Raw genomic sequence first — 22154 nt, forward strand, 5'->3', positions numbered from 1 at the left:
ACAGATGGATGTGGTTTTCTGTCCATTGAAGGAAATAAACCAATTCACAAAAAAAGCAAGCCTTGAATTACAAACTGCAACTATTGTAATGAAGGAACATCTCTGGGGGCTGGAATGGATTCTGTTTGGGAAGATGAACAGGGAGACCTTCCTGGGAAGGAGGCCAGCTGTGCAGGAAGAGGGGAAGCAATCCAGGCAGAGGGAACAGCATGTGCTAAGGCCCTGAGGCTGGGGCAAACGTGCCCAGTAGGAGGCACAGATTAGAGGCCCTTGTAGTCAGGAGGAGTGGCAGGAGATGAAGTTGGGCTCTAATAAGTCCAGGTAAAGATTTCAGATTTGAATTTTAAGCACAATGAGAAACTAGTAAACAAGGAAGTGATGTGATACAATTTATAAAGATAATTCTGGCCCCTGACCCCAGGGGAGTTCAGAATTTTTCTCTGCTCAGACTCATCCACCACCACGGAATGTGGCAGCCCAGGCCTGTCTCACGGGGTCTGTCCCACCCTTCTCATGCGGGCCCAGGCAGAGCAGGAGAGAGAGCCCAGGCTGTGTCCTCGGGAGGTACCTACTTATGTGGTGCGTGTAAGAGAAGAATTCAAATTCTACTTGAATTTGGTACCACCCACTCAAGCAGATGCTTCCGTCCTCATCTTCCAGCTGACTGGGAACGCCTGGCCTGGAGGAGGCAGACAGTGACATAGGTGAAAGCAGGGGTGCTCTCGTTGAGTGGTGGGATGAACTTCACCAGCAGCTGTAGCCCAGCTGTGACACAGCGGAGGGCAAGCCTCCTAGGTCATTCTCACCTTCACTGAAATGCTCACCTCACTTCAGAGAGAAGGAGGTACTGCCAGAGACCCAAAATCTGTGTCTGTACCCACTGTTCAGGCCAGAAACCCCCAGGGCTGGGCCTAGTATGTTGGGACAGACAGACTACTCCAGAACCCCTGCGATACCCACAGAAAGAGGCAGAGCTGCTCTGGCCCTTCCATGGGGACCAGTTTGGTGGGAGCTTCCAGCTTCCAGCAGCAGCTTCTCTCTTGGGGAGCTGAGGCACTGGGCCATGCAGTTGGGCTTGCAGGCTGCGGGAGCGGGGAACCTGGTGATCCCTCAGGTCTCTGACCTTGCCCTCTCACTCAGTCTTGGGCTGAAGAGGAGCCCAAGGATCCAGTGCATAGAGATTTGCACCAAACTGTCTCAGGGAGTGGAATTCAAGGCTCCTGGTCCACCAGCTCCCCTGGGACTGAGGTGCTAATGAAACAGCTCCTGACCCTGACCTTGGAGTCCCAGCCATTGATGTCAGCAAAGATGAAATAATGTAACTTGACTCTCCCCCTGCAGGGGGTGGGGCACCTTCAGGGGCCTGGAGAGGGCAAGGAGCAGCCAGAAGTCAGGGCTAACCAAGCTTAGGCCAGGAAGGGACAGGGTGGTGTTGCCCCTGGCACTGGTGACACAGAAGAACCCAGTAGTGGGGCGCTTCCGGAGGGTGGGATGTGCTACCTGAGTGAGTGGCCCAAATCCTTCCTGAGAGCAGTTATCAGGCACTACAGCCACCATCAGGTAAGACCAGGGGGCTGACACTGTAGTTGACCCTGGGCACTGAGCAGCAGCACTGCTATCATGGGGGGCATCTCTGTCTTATGTGTGCGTTTGCATGGGTACTCCCCTGGGAGAGGCTCAGCCCACCACATCAGGACGTGTGGAGTGCCCCTGTGGCCCCTCATGGGTGGTCTTCACGGGTGTGATGTGTTGGCGGCAGAGGCCCAGCCGGCCTGTGGCTTGCTTCCTCTCCTCACAGCCCAGCTCAGAGGAGATGCTAAGGAGGACCCCAGTGGGGCCCTCCCCAACCCTGCAATGTGTTATGGAGGTGCTAGGCCTGTAATTCTGCTCTTGGGTTTTTCAGGTGGATTTTCTGATAGAAAATGACGCAGAGAAGGACTATCTCTATGATGTGCTGCGGATGTACCACCAGTAAGTGTGCCAAGTCTGCTGCCTGTGGACCACCTGGGTCCTTCTGTCTGCAGGCAGCCCTGGGATGGGTTGTTCTGAGACAGGAGGACTTCCCCTCTCATCCTGCAGAGCTTCGGTGGCAGGGCAGATACACAGGCTCCTGGGAACCAAATGGGCACGCCATTCACTTGTCTCAGCAAATATTTATGCACTCTGTGCACAGCTCTGTGCTAGGGGCTGGGCACACCTGTGAGAATGACAGACTTGTTGCTGCCCTCAGGTCGCTGCCCAATCTGATGGGGGGGAGGCTGTCAAGTAGTCAGATAGGCTCAATAGAGTGTGACTGCTGGAGGAGGACAGGAAGTGCCAGCTGGCCCCATAACCAGCATCAGGTGTCTCTCATCACCCACCTGCGTTTTGGTTCATCCAGCATTCGTTTGTAAGCTCCTGCCACTTGCTGGGTACCACACAGACTCTGGTAACGAATAAGATCTACTTTCTTTCCTCATCTAACTCATGGCCTAGGGAGGGGAGATAGACAGCCACTGCAAACATAAAAACTCTAATATAGGTAAGTTACAGTAAAATAACCTCTAAATATAAGTAAAAGCATGCAAAGAAAGGAGTTTCATTTCTAACCGTGGGGGAAAGAACCAAAAAGGCATGAGCTGGGCTTTGAAGGATAAGGAGGGTGTGATAGGTAGAGACAGCAGGGAAGGACATTTGGGATGAAGTATCAACATCAGCAGGCATAAATTGAAGACGTGAAAACTCAGGTGTGACTGGGAAATGACCAGCAACCTGGGGGAGTAGAGCTTGGGGCTCCGGGTGACCACAGAAAGCCACCAGCCGGAGCAGGTACATGGAGACAGGACATGAAGGCCCCGAGCCTGCCGGGAGAATGGGTCCTTTGGGCAGTGGGGAGGCATGGACAGTTTTGAGAAGAGAAGTAACTGGCATTTGGAAAAGGTGAGATGAGAGGGCACAAGTTGGCAGGCGCTGGGCAGATGCAGGCCAGAGACACCAGGGGCCTGGACCGTTCGAGGAGAAGGTGTGTGGGAGATGTTGCGAACGCAGACTTTACGGAGTTCAGCTACAGAGCAGAAGTGGCAGACCGGAGGATGATAGGGTCACCCCCATCTCACATGACATTTCCCATCTGGAAAGATCCTGGGCTTCAGACCAGGCAGAGTCAAGTTTGAATCCTGACTCAATGTCATAGGCAAAATGGGTTAATAATCCCTGCCTCACCAGTTTCCTGGTGCTACCCACGTGAGAGAACAAAGCTCTTCTGAGACTCCTGGCCTGGAGTTCAGGGCTCTGGGCCTTTTGGGAGAGTGCTCCTCAGGTCCAAGGCCTGAGCCCAGTGGGTGGGGGTCCCAGCTCAGCGCTGCTTTCCCTGGGAATCCTTGGGTCTCGGAGCTCATGGTCATGGGTGAGGCTCCAGGTGTCCCCCTGTCTCTGCAGGACCATGGACGTGGCTGTGCTCGTGGGAGACCTGAAGCTGGTCATCAATGAGCCCAGCCGCCTGCCGCTGTTTGACGCCATCAGACCTCTGATTCCGCTGAAGCACCAGGTGGAGTACGACCAGCTGACGCCCCGGCGCTCCAGGTGCGAAGGGAGCCACCAGGCTGGAGGCCAGGGATGGGAGAGGTCACTCTGGGCTGGACAGGTTCGCCCACGAGTAGATGGGCAGCACGGGTGGTCAGGCCAGAGCTGGGCCATCACGGACTTCTCCTACGGCAGGAAGCTGAAGGAGGTGCGCCTGGACCGCACGAACCCCGAAGGCCTCGGCCTCAGTGTGCGTGGCGGCCTCGAATTCGGCTGTGGGCTCTTCATCTCCCACCTCATCAAAGGAGGCCAGGCAGACAGTGTCGGGCTGCAGGTGAGCGAGCGGAGTCCTCGGGTTTCCTGCCTCCCCCTCCCTCGCTCACTGGGCTGTGAGTGGTCACCTCACCTTTGAGACTTTGGGAGAGGGAGAGGCTGACACATCCTGCTAGATTTTCCTCAGGCCCCTAAAAATCAGGCTGCCAGCAATTGTCCGTTTTCTTGAGTCATGTTGGGAACACGGCTCCCACCTGCCGCTGCTGCAGCCCCGCACCCCTCCTCCCCTCCTTCCTAGTTACGTCCTGTCACCTGAAGCTTTGGACACGTAGCCTTGTCCTGGAAGGGAAAAGGAAATCCTGGTATAGTATCCAGCCTGTCCCGGCTTTGCTCTTCATTGGCCGTGTGACCTTGGTGAAAACATTCCACCTCGTGCCTCAGGTTCCTCATCTGTGAAATGGGGGAGTGAGGATACCACCTACCTCGTTATGTTGTTATGAGCAGTAAATGAATTCATATCATAAAATATTTATACCAGCGCCTGACACATAAGTGCCCTGTGTTTGTGAGGTGAGCGGAGAGGGAGCTTGAATAAACACCTAGAATGTGCGGGGTCACATGCTCCCTCACCACCAGTCCTCGTTCTATTCCTTGGCTGTAACATCCCCAGTTTGCAGAGCTGACAGAGGCCCAGAGTCTTGACCACAGTCACAGCCAGCAGGTGGCAGAGTCAGGATTTGAACCCAGGTCTCCTGACTGCCAACCACAGGGATCTTTCTTCAGCACCCCAGATGCCCCTCCCCTGGGGTCCCCACACCTCAGCGTCTGAGCAGAGATAGGCAGACCTCCAGGTCTCACTCCTGCTGGAGCCCAGAGCCCTGTTTTCCTATGTCCAGATAAAAGAGGCCCTCCCACCCCCTCTCAGAGCTTCCAGCTTGTTCATTATCAACATCTCAATCTGGGTTGCCAGGGGCTTCAGGGGCCCAAAGGCAAAAGGTACCATACACCGTGGAGTGGGAGGTGGAAACCTGGAGCTGACAGACATCCCTTTGTTCTAAATCCCTGTCTCACGGCTCGCCGGGGCGGCTGAAATTTCAGCCGCTTCATTATTCCTCTCCGTTGCGGCACATTTTCCAGCCCAGAAATGCAGCCGGGGAGAAAAACATAATGAGCTCCTCTCCTGGTGTCAGTGGAAGCCCTGTTTTCCAGGGTGAGCGCTCCTTCTAGGACAAGAATTTCTCAACGGTGCCTCCGTGATTGGGGCATTCTAATGAAATGGAGTTTTATCTTCCCACCGGTTTCTCAAGTTATGAATTATCGGCCCTTTCTCAGGCGGACAAGCTCATCTCTCCTTTGTGCCTCTGCCCCTCAGATCGTCATTTCATTGTGGCCCTTGCACAAAGGGCCTTTTGCAGGGCTCCACGCGGGAGCGAGAGAGAGAGGAAAGCCGATCCAGCAACCTGAGCCAGGGGCTGTGTGGGAACCATTCTGACTGGGGTCCCCAGTCGGTTCCCTTTAGGAATAAGACAGGGAACTTCACCCAGAGGAGCTGGGGGCAAAAAACATCTCATCCATTCACCTGTCTGGGTTCATGTTTCTGGGGAGATCTCATGCCTTGAATGCGACTGGAGGAAGATTCTGGAAGGCAAGGGAGGGGCATGTTCAGGCACAGCCTGGTGGGACTGAAGGCCCTGCTGATCTGGGCCTGTCGGGCTGAGGGTTTGGGCCCACTAACAGGACCCAGCCTCAAACCCCATCTCTCCGCACTTAGCCCCCTACTGGAGAGATTTTAGATTTTTTTTCAAGTGTTCCCTGTTTGAACCCACATCCTTTGCCCTACCCTGGGCGATCTGTGCGGCACAACTCGCTGTACAGTTGGGTCTAGGGAATGAGAATGATTCTGCCTGCCCTGGTTGTCCCACCTGTAAAATGGACGGAGTAATCCCTGCCTTCCTTGTGGGACTCAAGGGCTCTGGCCGGCGGGAAGGACCCAGACTGCAGGGCACAGGGAACTGCAGCCAGGCCTGGCCAAGCGCCCTTCTTCTCTGCTCCCGAACACCCAAGACACAACACTTGTCGTCTGTCGAGGAAACCTGCCAGTCAACTCCCAAAAACACTGTTGACTGGCTGGGTGACCTAGAGCAAGTGACCCCACCCATCTGAGCCTCAGTTTCAATGGATGTCTGAGGTTCCTTCCAGCCCTGCAGTTATTAAGTGAGGAGCTTCAGGCCAGATCCCCAGGGCCAAGGTACGCAGGAGAGCCCGAGGCAGTGTCCAGTGGAGGGCAGTCTCACCATGGAGCCGCCTCCAGGGCTGGCTCCCCATCTCTCCCTGTCTATTGAGGGCTAAGTCCTGAGAAGGGGGATCTGAGCTCAGTTTTGACTAATAATAACAATAACAACCACTTGCTTATTATTTGCAGGGATCCTGGAAGTGGCTGTCCTTATGTGCGCACACTCAATTTTCATAACAACCCCAGCATCTCCCCATTTTAGAGATGGGGGAAACTGAGGTTCAGAAAGTTCAACAGACTTGCCCAAGGTCACACAGCTAATAAGAATAAGAGCAGAGGTTTGAACCTGGAACATCTGATGTTAAAGCCTTATGTTCATTTAGTGTTCTTTGCTCACACCCAGAATGGGAATTCAGAGGTCAGGGCTGTGGCTTGTTAAAATGTCCATCAAGTTTCCATTGAGTGGAAAAGAAGAGATTGTGTGTGCGTCAGTGATGCGAGCTTGGGTTGTGAGTCATGGACGTTCGCACCCCGACTCTGTCAGGCTGTTGCAGGGAAGCCTGCTCCTTGGGGTGGGGTCAGGAGGGTAGGGACAAAGGCCAGGGAACAGCTGCTGGACTCTGGGTGAAAGGTCTCCCTCTGCACGGATTCTGGAACCTGTTGGTGCTCCAAGAGGGTAAAAGGGACACCAGAGTGAGGATGCAGTCTTCAGTTCCACTCCCAGCTCTGCTACCCACTCTCCGTGCCCCTGCCCCCACTGTCTTGGTCTCCCCATCTGTAAAATGGGGCTGCACAAGACTGCTTGGACATGCCATCATCCTGGGAGCCCTCAGGCTGTTGAGGGTGGGTTGGTTGTGACAAGGCACTAGGGCACATAACAAGGTTTATTTGAGGGGAGGCAGGGCCTTTGTCCTCTTTCCTGGAGAACAGGCCCAGGGCATCTGGCAAAGAGCCTGCCCAGCCACCCGACGCCCCCTCAGCCTGGTGCTTGTTCCCCCTGTCTGTGGCCAAGGTAGGGGACGAGATCGTCCGGATCAACGGGTATTCCATCTCCTCGTGTACCCATGAGGAGGTCATCAACCTCATCCGTACCAAGAAGACTGTGTCCATCAAAGTGAGACGTGAGTGAGGCCAGAGGGCAGGGGTAGGGTGGTGCCGATGGCGGGCTGGGGAGGGTGGGCAGCAGGAAGTCAACTCCTGGGGGAGGAAGGGAGGGCAGAGGAGCCGTCCTGACCCCCATCCTCTCTCCCACAGACATCGGCCTGATCCCTGTGAAGAGGTGAGCAGGGCCCTCCCTGGGGACTCAGGGTCCGGGGATCAGCCCTGGGGTCTGGCTTCCCACAGGCCAGCACTGCCCCTGGGCCAGCGGCGGCTGGGGACTCTAGAGGGCGCAGATCTGGACTTGGGGCCTGGTGCTTCAAGTATCTCTCTCTAATGACCCGCCTTCTCTTTTCCCTTCCTGCCAGCTCCCCAGACGAGCCCCTCAAGTGGCAGTATGTGGATCAGTTTGTGTCGGAATCTGAGGTAGGGGCCAGAGCCCCCAGTGATGGGGTCTGAGTGAGTGGTCTTCAAGGAGGGGCTCACATGGCCCCAGGGCACCTGGAAAGCCCCTGTGGGTGATGGGCCTCTGCCCAGCCCAGCAGGTACAGACACCCGCACCCCAACCAGGGACAGAATAACGACAGGCTCCCGTGGGGACAGCAGTGCTTATGAGCTCAAGTAGCCACTCCCACACATGTGACACCTAGTGATCCTTATTCTATCCTTCCTCCAGGGCGGGCGAGGCATCCTGGGCTCTTCAGGGAGTCGGGAAAACAAGGAGAAGAAGGTCTTCATCAGCCTGGTGGGCTTCCGGGGCCTCGGCTGCAGGTGGGTGACTGGTAGGCCCTGGGGCTCTCTCGAGGCCAGCAGACACTAGTAGACACTAGCCTCTCCCCTTTCTCGCTGCTGCTTCTGAGGGAACTTTTCTCCATGGGTAATGACATCCCTTGGTGCCTGGTCTTCTCTTTGAGTTTCACAACAGCCCTGTAGGGCCATGGGGGCAGCTCTAACAGGCCCATTTTACAGATGAAAAAACTGAGGCCCCCAGGAAGAGCCACATTCCTTTGGTGGGTCCTTGAGTCACAGTTAATGGAGCCTGTCCTGCTGGTCATCTCTGCCACTGTTCCCTTGTCATTTACTATCTTGTGGTCTTCCTGCAAACAGGCGTGGGTTGCAGACATACCCTTGCTAAGCATGCAGAGGCTACAGTCACAGATCTAGGGGTCAGTGCCTGGTCTGTCACTTGTGAGCTCGGGAACCTTGGGCGAGTTATCTAACCACTCTGAGCCTCAGTTTCTCCCTCAATAAATTGGGAATAATAAGGTCCACCTCGTGAGGAGGAACAAGAAGACAGAGGTAATTACCAAGCTTAGGGCCTGTCAAGTCATAAGCAGTCAGTAAATACCAGCTATTCTTTTTTGAGTTATTCTTATTGTTTCCACCATTCACATTTACTCAATGCTTTTCTGCCAAGTATAAGAGAGAAAGAAGTCCCTCCTTTCTAAGAGATCACAGCCTAATATTGAAGCCAGCCACATCAGTGGTTACAATACAGAGTGACCACGATGCTGATGGAGCTGCATTCTGCGTCAGGGTGGCAGATAAGTTTCCAGTCCTGTGCTGTCTCTAATCGATTAGCGGTGGCTGCCTGGGGTGCTGTTTTGCAAAGAACTCTAAGACTGTATCTCAGCTTGGAGGGAGAGTGCTGTGATCAATTAGTGACTCCTGCCACAGGTCTGGGAGGGGACAACGACAGGACAAATGCCACCCTTGCGGTAGGTGTTTTAGGAGCGCTGAGAAGGGAGCAACCACTTCATCTTAGGAAAGAATAGGCATTTCGTTTAAAACCTTGTAGAGAAGATAACACTGGAGACTGAAGGAATGAATAGGAAAGTGCTAGGAAAAGAAACAGCATATGTGATATTCCATGTGAGGGGTTGGGCAGGGTGGGGGATTATTAGTAGTTTTCTGTGGCTATTGCCACAGGTAGGCTGTGGAGAGCTGAGCTAATGGGTGAGCTGTGTCCTGAGGGGCTGGAGCACTGGACACCAGGCAGAGGGGGCTGGACACTGCGGATGAGCAAGCGCTGAAGGCAGAGGCTCACCTGCATTTCCCATCACTCCCACAGCATTTCCAGTGGCCCCACCCAGAAACCTGGCATCTTCATCAGTAATGTGAAGCCTGGCTCCCTGTCTGCCGAGGTGGGCTTGGAGGTGAGTGGCCCTGGCCAGGGTCAGACTGTGATCACACAGTGACAGAGGCACGTGTCTTCCCACGTAGCCCTCTCTCGGTAATCATTGGCTGATACTTCCTACCCACCCCCAGGGAAAGTGTCACAGGAGGTGGCATTTGACCCTTTCTACAGTCTTCTCAAGCTCTGAGAGCCTTCGGTCCTACACGAAGGATGTAGCAATACTGATCAAAGAGGTGGCACTCACTGAGTGCTCATTGGATCAGATGTTGTTCTAAGCCCTTTAAAATGTGTAAGAACTCTGAGAATTAGGTACTATCATTATTCCCATGTATTATCCATTTTACAGATGGGGAAACTGAGACCCAGGGAAAGTATGTGATTTTTTCCCAAGATCCTGTGCCTAGAATGGTAGGGCTGGGATTCAAACCAAGGCAATCTGATGCCAGAGTTGGAACTTTTGACCTCCACTTTGGACAAATGACTTCCTCTTTCTGTGCGTCAGATTTCTCTCCCATAAAATGGGGAATTAGCCTTCCTTCTAGAGACATTGTGTGGATTACATGAATTAATACACATGCTTAGAACTGGCACATAGTAGGGGATTGATGGATGTTAGCTGCCAATTATGATCATGACTCAACACAGCCTCAGCTACACGAGAACCCCAAAGACTCCTGTGTCTACATACTGAGTTTTTAAAGCAAATGTCATAAATTCAGTCGAAAGAACGAACCTCTACTGATATCATATTTGGCAGCTGATGAAAGAGATATGAGGTAGGAGGCCCTAGGAGAACCCCTTGGAGCTTTCTAACTGCGCTGCTCATCTGGGAGAGCCAAGGTGCGGCCACCTAAGGCCCAATGTCTGCCCTGGTTCCCCAGGGGAACCTTTCCTGCGGATAAGTCAGAGTATAGATAATGCAAACGCACTGATCCCTCTCTGTTCCTCCTCCAGACAGGGGACCAGATTGTCGAAGTCAACGGCATCGACTTCTCCAACCTGGACCACAAGGAGGTGAGGTGTGGGATGTTCACCTGCTGGCGTCATCACCTCTGCCCTCCACTTCTCACCCCCTCCCCCTGCCACGGTGACTGACATCTTCCATGCTCTCTAGAAGCCTCGGTTTCTCTGATCTGTCAGGCCTCAGCTGACTGTCCACCTGTCCCCACAGGCCGTGAACGTGCTCAAGAGTAGCCGCAGCCTGACCATGTCCATCGTAGCTGGAGCTGTAAGTCCAGAATGAGCTTCTGGGGGCTCCATGGCCCCTGACCTCCAGGTCCAGCCCCTCAGAGCCCTGATCTCTGCCACACACTCCGGAGAAGGACCAAGGGGTTGCCTTCCCTGAAGCTCTGACAAAACAGAGCTAGGGGATCTCTGCCCAGCCAGGGGACATTCGGGTCACACACGCAGGAACCACAGTGCCTGACACGGGGGTCAGGGTGATGAGAAGAGAACCCTCATCTTGGCCTCCAAGGCGGTGGCAGTGGAAGCCCAGGTTCCCCAGGGGCTGAGTAAGGCATCTCTTTTCTCCCTACGAGGGCCGGGAGCTGTTCATGACAGAGCGGGAGCGGCTGGAAGAGGTGAGGCAGCGCGAGCTACAGAGGCAGGAGCTTCTCATGCAGAAGCGGCTGGCAATGGAGTCCAACAAGATCCTTCAGGAGCAGCAGGAGATGGAGAGGCAGTGAGTGTGGCCAGCTGGGACGCCTCTGCCCTACCCTCCCAGACTGCCGTACAACCCCACCCACCTTGCTTCCTGCTCATTGCATCCTGAGCCGACCTCATCCTGTCTCCCTGAGGACTGTCCTCATACCAGACGTGTCTATTGGTGGTCTGCATAAGCATCCTGGGCCTTCAGACCACCTGGCTCAGGCCTCCTTGCCAAAGAGAGCCCCGATTTCCAAGACCCAGGAATATGCGTGTATATGGGTCTACCACTAGCAGTAGCTAACATCTGTTGAGTACCAATCATGTGGCTGGCATTGCATTATGGGCTTGTGTATGTTACCTACTTTCATTCTCATAATAGCTCTGTGAGACAGATAGTATTAACCCATTTCACAGATGCAGAGACTGAGACCCAAAGACAGTAAGCCACTTGTGGGCAAAGTCACACGTGGCCAAGCTGGCCTTCACACCAGCTAGTCTGGCTGCCCCATCTGTGGTGATAAGCCCTATGCCTCTATGTCGGGTGGTTGAGATAATGGATTGAGAGAATAATTGGGGTGAGCAATTCATAAATCAAAAACTGTCATCAAAATCTAAATCCAGGTACATTCTAAGAGCTCCATAAGAATTTGGAAAGGGAAAGTAGACAGGATTTCCCATCTCAGAATTAGCCTGGAGAATCCCCCATGCTAGTACCTCTGCCCACAGCCCTGACCTTGGGTGATGGCCCCAGCTCTGCCCCTGGGGCCTGGGGCCCTCTTCCAGGAGGACCTCACTCAGGCCAGGCCCTACCTATCATCAGTCACTGTAAGTATTTGGCGGTGGGTGTGCCCTGGGTGTGGCCCACAAGCACCTGCCCGCCAGCTCTGGCAGCACAGAATCTCTGCCTAGTGGTGCCAGACAAAACCACACCAGAGCACAGGACCCAGGTGTCGTGGGATCTGCTTTCTCCGAGTCCAAAGTGGTCCAAGCATCCTTGGGAGGGAGCCTGAAAGAAATACGCAAAACTTTTCTCAAATCAGGAGTTAGCTAAAAGGAAGAGTCTTGCACAGACTCCAGCTTGCCAGTCTGCATTTGTGTTTCAGGAGGAAAAAAGAAATTGCCCAGAAGGCCACAGAGGAAAATGAGAGATACCGGAAGGAGATGGAACAGTGAGTGCCTCAGCTCCACGCGTCTGTGTGTAGACACGAGCATGCTCTCGGGAGTGTAGACAACCAGAGGCGACCTTCAGGCCCATCTACCTGGCCCACTTGTCCCCTGGTGGATCCTCCTTCAGTTGTAGCCATTCCATGATCCTAGTAAAGCCCATCCTGGTAGAGTAACCAGAACACAGTCTTACACAATTACACTTGATTTAGGATACAAGTGCCAAGGACGCTATTGGCTTCCCCATTAGCTCGAACCATGCAGCCTCTCCCCAGGCTGGCTGGGGTGTCTCTATCAGCAGAAGATGAGCCTGTGAAGGGTCTGCCTCCAGTCATGAGTGTCGGGTCTTATTTCAGGATTATGGAGGAGGAAGAGAAGTTTCAGAAGCAGTGGGAAGAGGACTGGGGCTCGAAGGAACAGCTGCTCTCGCCTAAGACCCTCGCCACTGAGGTGCGCCCCGTGTCCCTTCGCAAGCCAAAGTGTACGTATCATGTGCTGGTGGGGGGCGGAGAGGGTTTCCTTCTGGGGCCAGGGGGCTCGGGGGTCCAGACAGAGAGGCTGCTCTCCTTTCACTCACCACCATTTTCCCAGTGAATAGCCCCATGGCTCTCTGGACGGCATTTCCTTCACGGATGGGCAGCCATGGGCCAGGGACTGTCTGCCAGGGCATTGGCTGAGTGGGATCTGTCTGTCCTCCTTGTCCTGGAGGCCTGCTGCCAGGCTCTCCCTCACAGCTCAGACAGGGGCAGACGGACCCTCCCCGTGCTCTTGGGCTACTGAAGAGAGATTGGAGACCTGGAGCAGAATTGAACTGCTTATGGAATTTTCGTAGTTTGTTGGGTGTCATATCTTCTTCCCGCCTGCGTTTGAATTGGGGCTGGGGTGAAACAGCAATGGAAATAGGGCAAGGGGCTCATATTAGAGAAGCTTCTTGGGGGGTGTCCAAGGTTGATGGGCAACTGTAGGAGGAGCTTACCTGAAGTGTCCCTACCACCCGTGTCCTGTGCGTGGACCCTGTGAGGTCTGCGCCCTCCAGAGATGGAATCTGGACCCCTAGGCACCAAACTATAGCCATCCTGTGACTCCAACTCCCTCTGCCCTGATCTCTTTTCTTTATCTGCACTATGTTCCATCTCCAGGCTCGGTCCAGGCCTCAGCAACAGCTCTCCTTCCCACCTGCTCTCAACCCCAACTCCCAGGATGCCTCTTCAAGGGGGCAGCTCACAATACCAGGGCAAAATGGGGGGTGGGCTCACTCTTAGTGTTTCTTAAGTAGGCTTGTAGTGGGGAGCCAGGAGCAAGGCTGCTTGGGGGCCGTGGCAATCCCAAGTCCAGGGTGCCTCTTTGGGCCTTTACTCTCTTTAGCTATTTAGATCATCCTTGACAGGGGACAGACAGGCTCTACTCCAGCTGACTGTGCTCAGCTGACCTGGGAACCTCCAGAGAAGGGGTGAATCTATACCCAAGAATCGAGGTTCCCCATTTCGGCAGCCACTTGGGATCTTATGATGGGGCTTGGACAGCTCTGGCTTCAACTTTGAACCATGGCCACGCCCTAGAGGGACATGAACTTGGGCCGGTGAAGGTGTTCAGAGCATGTGGATGGTCCCCCTCACCCCTCCCTGGTGCATGGCAAACAGCCCCCATTCCTTCCTGGCAGCAGGACACAGTGTCACCTCAGGGTTCTCTCTGAAGGACAAAGTGGGTGCTGATTGCCTTCCCTCTGACACTTGCTATTAGTTGAGGATGTGGCTAGAGCTGAATTCCCGGTGAACAATCTGTGTTTTAGACAGGGAGTTAATTTGCTCTTAATGCGTAAAATAGGAGCTTCAGAAGGAGAGAGATCGATTTTAATTGCTTTTCATGAAAGTTACCCTAGTCAATTTAGTACCTTACTTGAAACTGGTCTTGGCTTCGAGCAAACACACCCTCTTAGGAACTATACAAAATAAAAACCCTTTCTCTAGCTAGCTACTTTTTTAGTGCTTTTAAACCAAATCAAGCTTCTTGAATCAAAGGAGTAAGAACTTCCCCTTTGTTCGAGACATAAATGTTTTCTAAAGGAACGCCAAGGGGCACAAGACTGATGAGCGCAGCCTGCCGGCCTGAGCTGGGGCTGCTGCCGCCTCCACCCGCCTCCACCCTCCTCCACCCTCCTCCACCCTCCTCCACATGCTCCTGCAGTTTAATTCTCATTTGGAGATGAGTCAGGAAATGTAGGAGAGCCTCAGAGCCAGCTCAGGTCCTGCCTTCCTCCGCATTCCTGGAAGGCCGGCATGGTCTCAGCTATGTCGGCCCACAGGACCAGGCTGTGACCCTCCCACACCACCCCTCAACTCAGGGGCCCAGTTAGCCAACAGGTGAGAGGGGGACCCTGCGTTTTTGAACAGTTAGTAAAGAGTGTGGAGCATCTCTTGCCCGGAAGATGAAGCCACTCATCATAATGATATGAGTGGGACAGACTGTTCCCCTCACCGCTACCCGTCCCAGGGGCTCACCCTGCCGACCCACGGCCGACCCAGTAGAACCCCAACATGGGGCCAGGCCCTCAAGTCCAGGACACATTGTCACAGAGGTCCCCAGAGAAAGTTCCTTGGTGAAACCAAAGACGAAGGGGGGATTTTTATTAAGGATTTCAGAGCTAGAGAAAGCCTGGATCGAGGAAGAGGTTTATGCAAGAGATTTCCAGTATCCTCCAGCCATTAAGTGCCATGTCAATTGGTCCCCACACCCCGTAGACCACGTGGTGTGGAAGCTGAGGTTCTCTCCCTACCACACTATGAAGTAGTCATCTGTGCCCCCAACTGTTTGATGAGGTAGTCGTTCTTACTCACAAGAAAGCATCAGTGTTCCATCGTTGAATAACAACGAATCGGACCGAAAGCAAAGGCTCTCCACGTGAGCCTCTTCACAGGTTACTGGGCCAGTTCTTCCAAATAACACTTTAAAACATGAACAGACAGCTCACAGGAGACTTACACTCCACCTTCCCCAGCCCAGAGAGGCTGGAGTCTGGGCCAGAAACCACGGGAACAGATGCTGTGCTATCCCCCACATTATGTCAAAATGCAGGTCTTCCTGGCCACATGTGCCCCTTTACGCTTTGGAATCTCCTCACCTCCTCAGAATCCCCAGGCCACCCACACAGCTCCAAAGGTGGCGAGAAGCCAGGAGGATGCGTTCTCCCATTGTAAACCCTGGCACCAAACACATATGACACACAGATATTCTCTGCCTCTGTGCCCCATCTCCCAGGTGTCAGCCAAATGCCACATAAAATTCTTCCTGCTCTGCTGTCAGATCAGGGGCCTCTGTTGTTAGACCATCTTACAGACAGAGAAACCAAAGCCACCAAAGTTGGAAGCACCGCATGTACCACCCCAGAGCAAGAAAGCTTTGCACTGAGCTCCTGAGCCCTGTTCCTGCCCCTGGCCTCACAGCTCCCATAGAGGACACTGGTCCCAGGTCCCTAGGCTCCTGGGAAGCACCTGTGGCCTCTGGGTCTCCTGAATCCCTCTTGGTTCACCAGCTTCCTCCTGTTTTCCTGGGTAGATGATCAGGGAGTGGAGCCCGAACTTGAGCCTGCCAATGACCCGGATGGAGGCGTGGAGAAGCAGGGAGAGCAGGTTTGCGGCCCCTGCTTTGCTTCCCAGCCTTGCTGCTCTGCTTACCCTGCCCACCTCCCCCTGCCAGCCCTGCAGACACCCACTCTGGAGACCAGGCCCTGGCAGAAACCACTGGATCCATGACCAACCGTGGCTTGGTCCAAGCACTGCACACAAAACCTTGAGAACAGCACTCACGGCCAGGCTGAAATGTCAGCTGGCAGACCGCAGTACAAGTAAACCACTGGCTGAAATATTTCAGTACTGCCCAAGGCCAAGTTCTTTCTCTGGCCTTTCCCCAGGACTCCCCAAGATCTCTTCAAGATCCAGGAACTAGAGGGTAGTGCTTGGTCCAGCAAGGGGCTTTCAAGATTCTGTTCTAGAACCCAGGCTGGTCAAGAGTGGGTAGTTATTTAAGCCGTCACCACCAGCCCAGGGATCCAGCCCAGGATCGAGGTATTACCTAGTTCATGCTGTGGCCTGAGGGAGGCCGGGAGGGCTGGCGCCCCAGTGGCCTGGCCTGGTTGGGGATCTGCTTTTCTGGAGGCCGGTCTCCTACCTGCTGCTGCCCAAGCCGCCCTCCCCAGAGCTGACCCCAATCACTGCTCTCTCTTTCCACATTGAGAGTGGAGGACATGGCCTGGACTGTGAGACAAGACTGTTTTGTTCTGTCCGACAGCAGTTCTAGGCAGAGGCCCAGGTTCCCTTTTGTCTCAAGCTGTTTCTTGGATGGAGGGACCAGACGTCAGTCAGGAAAAGCCTCGTTCTTTTTCAACGGGGCTTTGTGTTCTGCAGGCTGTGGCTATGATTTGGAAAAGCTCATCCTCCCACAAGGGGCTTTCTCTTTGGTTTTCCTGGCATTGACTTCTAAGGCCAGAGGCAGTTGACAGGGGTCCAGGGCGGGGCAATCAGGGCCTTTCTCAGGTGGTCTCGGGCCTGCTTCACAGCCCAGGTGAGGCCAGGTAAGTGCAGGGTCAGGCAGAGGGCACAGTTTTGCTGTTGGACCCGCCGCTGTGCTGAACTCAGTGTCACAAAGCCACGCGTTCCTCAAGAGCCCAGTTCCGGGCCTCTGCCCTCTCTGGACACGCCGGCCGAGTGGACCGCGTCTCACGGCTCTATTCTCTGTGTTGTTGCAGCCTTTGGGTGGTTCTATCGCTATGATGGCAAATTCCCAAGCATCCGGAAGGTAGGACAGAGCGGGGTGCCGTGCCGTGTGCCGCTGAGTTTGCCGTGGGTTTTGGCCTTTTCCACACGTTGTTTCTTTTCCTGTCGATTCTCCACAGTGTGACCGGCCTGTTCACTTGAGGGGTAATCGTGTCTGCACCTCTGTGTCAGGTTGACCTCTAACGGCAGGGCGCTGTCACAGAGGCATCGTTGGGGGGCGGGGGAGTGTTCACAGGGTGAAACCTGCTTCAGCACCCTCAGGCACCGCCTGGGTCAGCGCCCGCCTCAGTGGGCACGGGGCACAGGGGCAGGGGCAGGGCAGGAAGCTGCTGCTTTATTTCTCTGTCAAGTAGAACCAGGGCCAAGACCAGGAGCCCAGGTCAGACAGAGGGAAATGTCAGGTTGGGTGTTCCCAACCTCGATTACGAGACCAGCTGTGCCAGACACTGCCAGCTGCCTCCGGTTGAAACAAAGAGCCACACCAATCATGCCCCTCCGTAGAAACATCTCTGCGTGTGCCTAGGATAATGCAGTTTTCTGATCTCTGGAGCCTTGGATTTTTCTCTCTAGATCTTATTACTGTGTCTCCAGGCCCCATATATCTTTCTCATCCTTTTTCATTCTAAATCATTTTGGCATTTGATTATGAAAATGCTGCTGTTAATACCTATAGACTGGACATTCGAGATGACTTGGTATTTGGAATTCAGGCATCAGCATAAATCTGGGTGAACCAATTTGGGCGTTATCACTCAGCCGGCACTTTCTGGCGGGATGTCTGGCCTCCGGAAGCCAGGGCCCTGGCACAGAGTGACGACCTTGACAATAAGTAACTTCTCCCTGCCTGTACGATGGGAATCTCTGCTTCACAGTCCCCAACACAGGACTGTGAAGGGAACAGACAGCCCTATTATTCCTGACAGAGGTGAAGGTCTCTTCACCTAGGAGCACAAGTTGTGATCTGCGTGACACTGAATCAGCTCAGGCAGAGCCCCTCAGGGATCCCTTTCCAAGCCACCAGGGTCTCAGACGGGACCTGGTCTCCTGAAACTGTCCCTTTCGTTCCACAGGCTGACTCAGGCTCAGGATGCCTCACTGGGTCAGACTTCGAATTCTTTTCCCTATATACTCTCTCGACCAGATTATAACTACACACACAGAGACAGGATTTTACTTGGAAAACTATTAAAGGAGGTGGATAGGTTAACTCCTTCCCAGACACCGATTAGTAGATAAAGGTAAAAGAGGGGTATGGGCTTCTCCTCCGCACACGCACTTCCTATCACAGACCGTGCCGCTTGAACAGTGCTGTTGGCAAAGAAGGAGACCTGGCTCCCTCTCTGTGTTAGTTCAGTCATCCCAGGAAGAGCTGGTATTTTGGTTTTCATTTCATTTCTAAAAGAAAGAGAAATTGGCTTCTAGGTAGCAGCAAGCCCATGCCCACCCCATCAGCCTCTCCTTGTAGTTCAGAGTGAAAGAAACATTAGCCATGAACTTAACTGACAGCTAAAAGGACAGCAGAATCATGTTCATTGTGCTGGCTCTGAAAATCCATCTTCATTTTCTCTGGAGCTGCACTAGACGCTGTGTATTGCAGGAGCTGGAACACCCAGTGCCCAGCTGATACAAGCGGCTGTCTGTGGCCATGACCATCAGTGAAGAAAATTCCCCTTATTTGAAACACTAAAGACTCGATGTGTTTGATTCCTAACCTGGCAATAATCCCCCTGGGCCTCAAAGACCCCAGGCCTGTGGCCCCGTGAAGTCTGTGCCAGGACCTGAGGATTTACGGTCCCAACTAGTAGCCCTGTCATCGGGGCTGCATGAGCAAACACAAGGACCAGCCCTACTTGCAGGAGCCTGCCGTCGGGCAGGGAGCCGGATTCACATGCAACTAAGTACCCAGATAGAGTGGACTGTGGGGAGGTCAGTGGACAGTGCTATGGGGCTACTTGCTCTTCTGCATCAGAAAGAAGCCTGTGCTGCTTTCTAGGAGATGAGACAGAAACCGTCACATGTGCCTGCCCCACCCCAGAGCCCTGGCTCTAAAATCTGAGTGCTGGTGGGTTTTTTAACAACAGAATGGCCATTCCCATCCTAGAGGTTCCTGTGGGAAGCTATCCCCTTATTCTAGCAAGCTGCCATCATGCAGAATGTTTCCGGCTCCTCTTGGGGAATTGCTGTCTGAATCTATTACATGGTAGAGGGACTCATCTATCAACTGAGCCAGGAGTCTAGACAACAGGGTAGACAAGGAGCCAAGCAGGACTCTGAAGCAAAGAGAACCATTTTCTCAAGTGACTCATAGACTGCTCCAGGGGTGGGCCCCATCCCTCAGATGGTGGGGCTGGGGCCATTATCAAAGCACATTACAGGCACAGGGAAGCAGGATGACAAACACAGGTCTATAATGACTCCCTAAGTTCTTCCAGCTATGGACACATTGTGTCTATTGCTGGTAAACTCAATTCTTCATTTCTGGCCTTTAATGCTGGGACGACTCAGGAATTCTGAGAGCAGGCCCCAAGATTGGGAGTCGGGGTGAGCTCACAGGTGGGTTCCTCCTTCCGGCAGACATCCCCCAGAACGCTGACTCTCTCTGCGGCCCCCCTCCCCCGAGTGCTAGCTCTGTCCTCCTTGCTGAGTGTGATGGAGCTGACACTCCCTCCTGCTGTGCTCCCGTGGCCCCCAACTCATCTGGATGCAGTAGAAAATTTGTGGGACCTGGAAGACTGAGGTTCAAATCCTGGCACCGCCGCTTACTAGGTGTTTGGTGCTGGGCAGAGACTTCCCCTCTCTGAGCGTCCTCTCCTCCATCAAGAGAGTCGGGTAATGCCTGCGTGTGAGATGATGTCATTTCCTTGACACCTAGGCGTCCATAAATGGCATGGAAGGTAGTTGTCTTCCTTCTCTACTCCTTGGCTTCTCCACCCCTTGGGAGAAGCAGCCAGGAAAGCAAGCTCCATGGGTCCAATTCCAACAGGAAAAATAACTCCTTTTGCCCTGCACCTCCCTCCCCAAGTCCTCTTGAACCCTGACAGCCAGTGAAAATCAGTTAGGCCATTCTCTGTCCCCACCCCCAACCCCCAAGCCTATGGTTTCTGACTAATCCTCATTTCAGGGGCCCAGTCAGAGAGAGTGGTGGACGTGACAGGATGAGATGATCTGGAACTTAAGCATCAGGACAAAATCTGATACGCTTGGCTCTGGGCTCCCAGGTCAAGGTTGGCTCCCACCTCCTGTAGCTCAGGACAGAGGATCTCTACAGTGAGGCTTACCAGCTCTCCCTGATTTCCTGTAGAATCTCCCAGGAGGCCTGTGTGGTATCTGAACATGAGCAAATTTTTTCTCTGAATAGTAGAGACAGCATATGCTCAGATACCAGGAAATAAATACCATGCCTTCTATATACACAGTGCTGTAATGTTTATAAAGCTCTTTTATAGATGTTATTTCATTGGCTCTGGATGTCAAACATATGGGGCAGGTATTTCTTCCATTTTGGAGATGAGGTGAATCAGGCCCAGAGATGTTAAGACACCTAGCCAAGGTCACACAGCTAGTTAGGGAACTAGTCAGCCCATTCTTCCGGCCTGAAGGGAATGTGTCTCCTACTGTGCCATGGGTAACAGCAGCTTGCTGGTCCTGCTCCTCAGGTCCGATGCCCAGGGGCAGAGCTGGGGGAGGGGCTGGCCGTGGGGTGGTTGCTTGGTGTTGTCTGAAGACTGAATGCCAGGTTTGTGGTGCTGTGCCAGTGTCAGCACTGCCTTGTAACTCTTGTCATCTAAAAAATGCCACATCTGCTCAGAGAGGAAAGGATAAGAAAGCCAAGTATGACAGCCTGCAGGAGCTGAGAAAGAATAAGAAGGAACTGGAGTTTGAGCAAAAGCTGTACAAAGAGAAAGAGGAAATGCTGGAAAAGGAAAAGCAGCTGAAGATCAACCGGCTGGCCCAGGAGGTATGTGTCCTGCTCACAGGCCCAGTTTGGTTGTCCCCCACCATGCTCCCAGGGACCTGGCTAGAGTCGTCCTCCCCAAATGGAGTCCAAAGGTGGCATGAGCCTTGCCCCCAACACCCCTTAGTCTGGAGAGTGAGCTCATCGCCCCCCCAACCCGAGGTCATCGAGACTAGCTTCTGACTTAGGTATACGTTTGGGATTGAGTCTGGCCTCCTTGCTCAGGTGTGAGTGCAGGACTTCGGTTAGGCCTCCACACACCTTGCCAGAGGCTTGAGCTGTGCCCTCCACCCCCACTGTATCAGAGTAAGAGTCCAAGACAGGGCCTCTCCATCCCGGGTGTGGCTGTGAGTCTGAGGCTCACCCGTCTGCGGAGATGTAGATCTGAAGTTAGCCCTCCACCCACCTATCAGTAGATCTGAATCAGCTGGGCCCCCGACCCAGGTTATAAGTTCAAGACTGGGTTTCCCAAAGTGTCTTGGCTTGGAGAGTCAGGGTCTGAGGCTAACCCTGTCATGCAGGCCAGGTGTCCCAGGCTAGGGGCTGATCCCTTCTGCACAGGGTGTGTCCAACTAGGCCTCTCCAACCTGGGACTGCAGCTAAGGCTGCTCCCTTCAAGATAAGCCAAAAGCAGCTCCCAGCGTGAGGGGTTCCTATTTCCTAGGTGAGTCAGGTGACCTTTGCTCCCTAGCTGTTCGAAAGACTATTGGTTCTGCTTTTCTTTAGTGCTCCCATGAATCATATTGCTAAACTGATTACATCACAAAAACAGAGAAGCCCTGGGAAATGTGAAGTGCATTAGGTCTGGCATTAGGAACAAATTAGCTACGAAATTTAAAAATTGAACTTGCACCTCTGAGGACAAGGCAGCCTGGAAGCGGGGCAGGAGTGGGGGGTGCTTTGAATGTGCTAAAAGCCTACAGAAGGACTATTCTTGGAGAATCATAAGAGCCTTGGGCTTTGTGGGGACCCTGGAGGCCGCTAAGCCCATGCAATGCATGAGCTCCTTCTCTCATTTTGCCTACCAGTGGCTTTAGTGGACTCAGCACCTCAACACCCTCCCCCCACCCCATTCCCCACCTCGGGGCCCAAGGGAAATGAGCTTGGGTCTTTTTCTAGACAGCTGACACTCCCAACAGTACTCTGGAGGGGAGGGGTTTGAGAAATGCTTTCGTGCTACTGGTTAGAGTGTGTTCCCACATGTGACTCGAGTGTGCCCTTTCTCCTCCCCTTTTTGCGGCGGCCTTGGGTCCCAGGTGTCCGAGACAGAGCGGGAAGACCTTGAGGAATCGGAAAAGATTCAGTATTGGGTGGAAAGGCTCTGTCAGACACGCCTTGAGCAGATTTCCTCTGCTGAGAATGAGATTTCCGAGGTAA

The 22154-nt window shown here is 53.6% G+C and overlaps 1 protein-coding gene across 4 annotated transcripts in view; it reads left to right on the top strand.

Annotated features, from left to right (window-relative positions):
* Nucleotides 1-22154, top strand: part of USH1C (USH1 protein network component harmonin) — a 46217-nt gene that overhangs the window by 7943 nt on the left and 16120 nt on the right. For 2 of the 4 annotated variants that reach the window (XM_037049965.1, XM_037049966.1), the window contains exons 2-15: nucleotides 1904-1971; nucleotides 3418-3561; nucleotides 3697-3835; nucleotides 7020-7128; nucleotides 7262-7286; nucleotides 7474-7531; nucleotides 7782-7876; nucleotides 9177-9261; nucleotides 10197-10256; nucleotides 10414-10470; nucleotides 10781-10923; nucleotides 11993-12058; nucleotides 12410-12534; nucleotides 15606-15679. In XM_037049965.1, coding sequence (XP_036905860.1) covers nucleotides 1904-1971; nucleotides 3418-3561; nucleotides 3697-3835; nucleotides 7020-7128; nucleotides 7262-7286; nucleotides 7474-7531; nucleotides 7782-7876; nucleotides 9177-9261; nucleotides 10197-10256; nucleotides 10414-10470; nucleotides 10781-10923; nucleotides 11993-12058; nucleotides 12410-12534; nucleotides 15606-15679 — 1248 coding nt within the window. Of the gene's footprint in view, nucleotides 1-1903; nucleotides 1972-3417; nucleotides 3562-3696; nucleotides 3836-7019; nucleotides 7129-7261; nucleotides 7287-7473; nucleotides 7532-7781; nucleotides 7877-9176; nucleotides 9262-10196; nucleotides 10257-10413; nucleotides 10471-10780; nucleotides 10924-11992; nucleotides 12059-12409; nucleotides 12535-15605; nucleotides 15680-16794; nucleotides 16845-20630; nucleotides 20781-22033; nucleotides 22151-22154 lie in introns of all 4 variants that reach the window. The other 2 variants (XM_037049967.1, XM_037049968.1) reach the window with 2 other exon arrangements.

The sequence above is a fragment of the Sturnira hondurensis genome, unplaced genomic scaffold (assembly GCF_014824575.4).
Source record: "Sturnira hondurensis isolate 20B ecotype Veracruz unplaced genomic scaffold, ASM1482457v3 Scaffold0006505, whole genome shotgun sequence".
In the NCBI taxonomy this organism is placed as follows: domain Eukaryota; kingdom Metazoa; phylum Chordata; class Mammalia; order Chiroptera; family Phyllostomidae; genus Sturnira; species Sturnira hondurensis.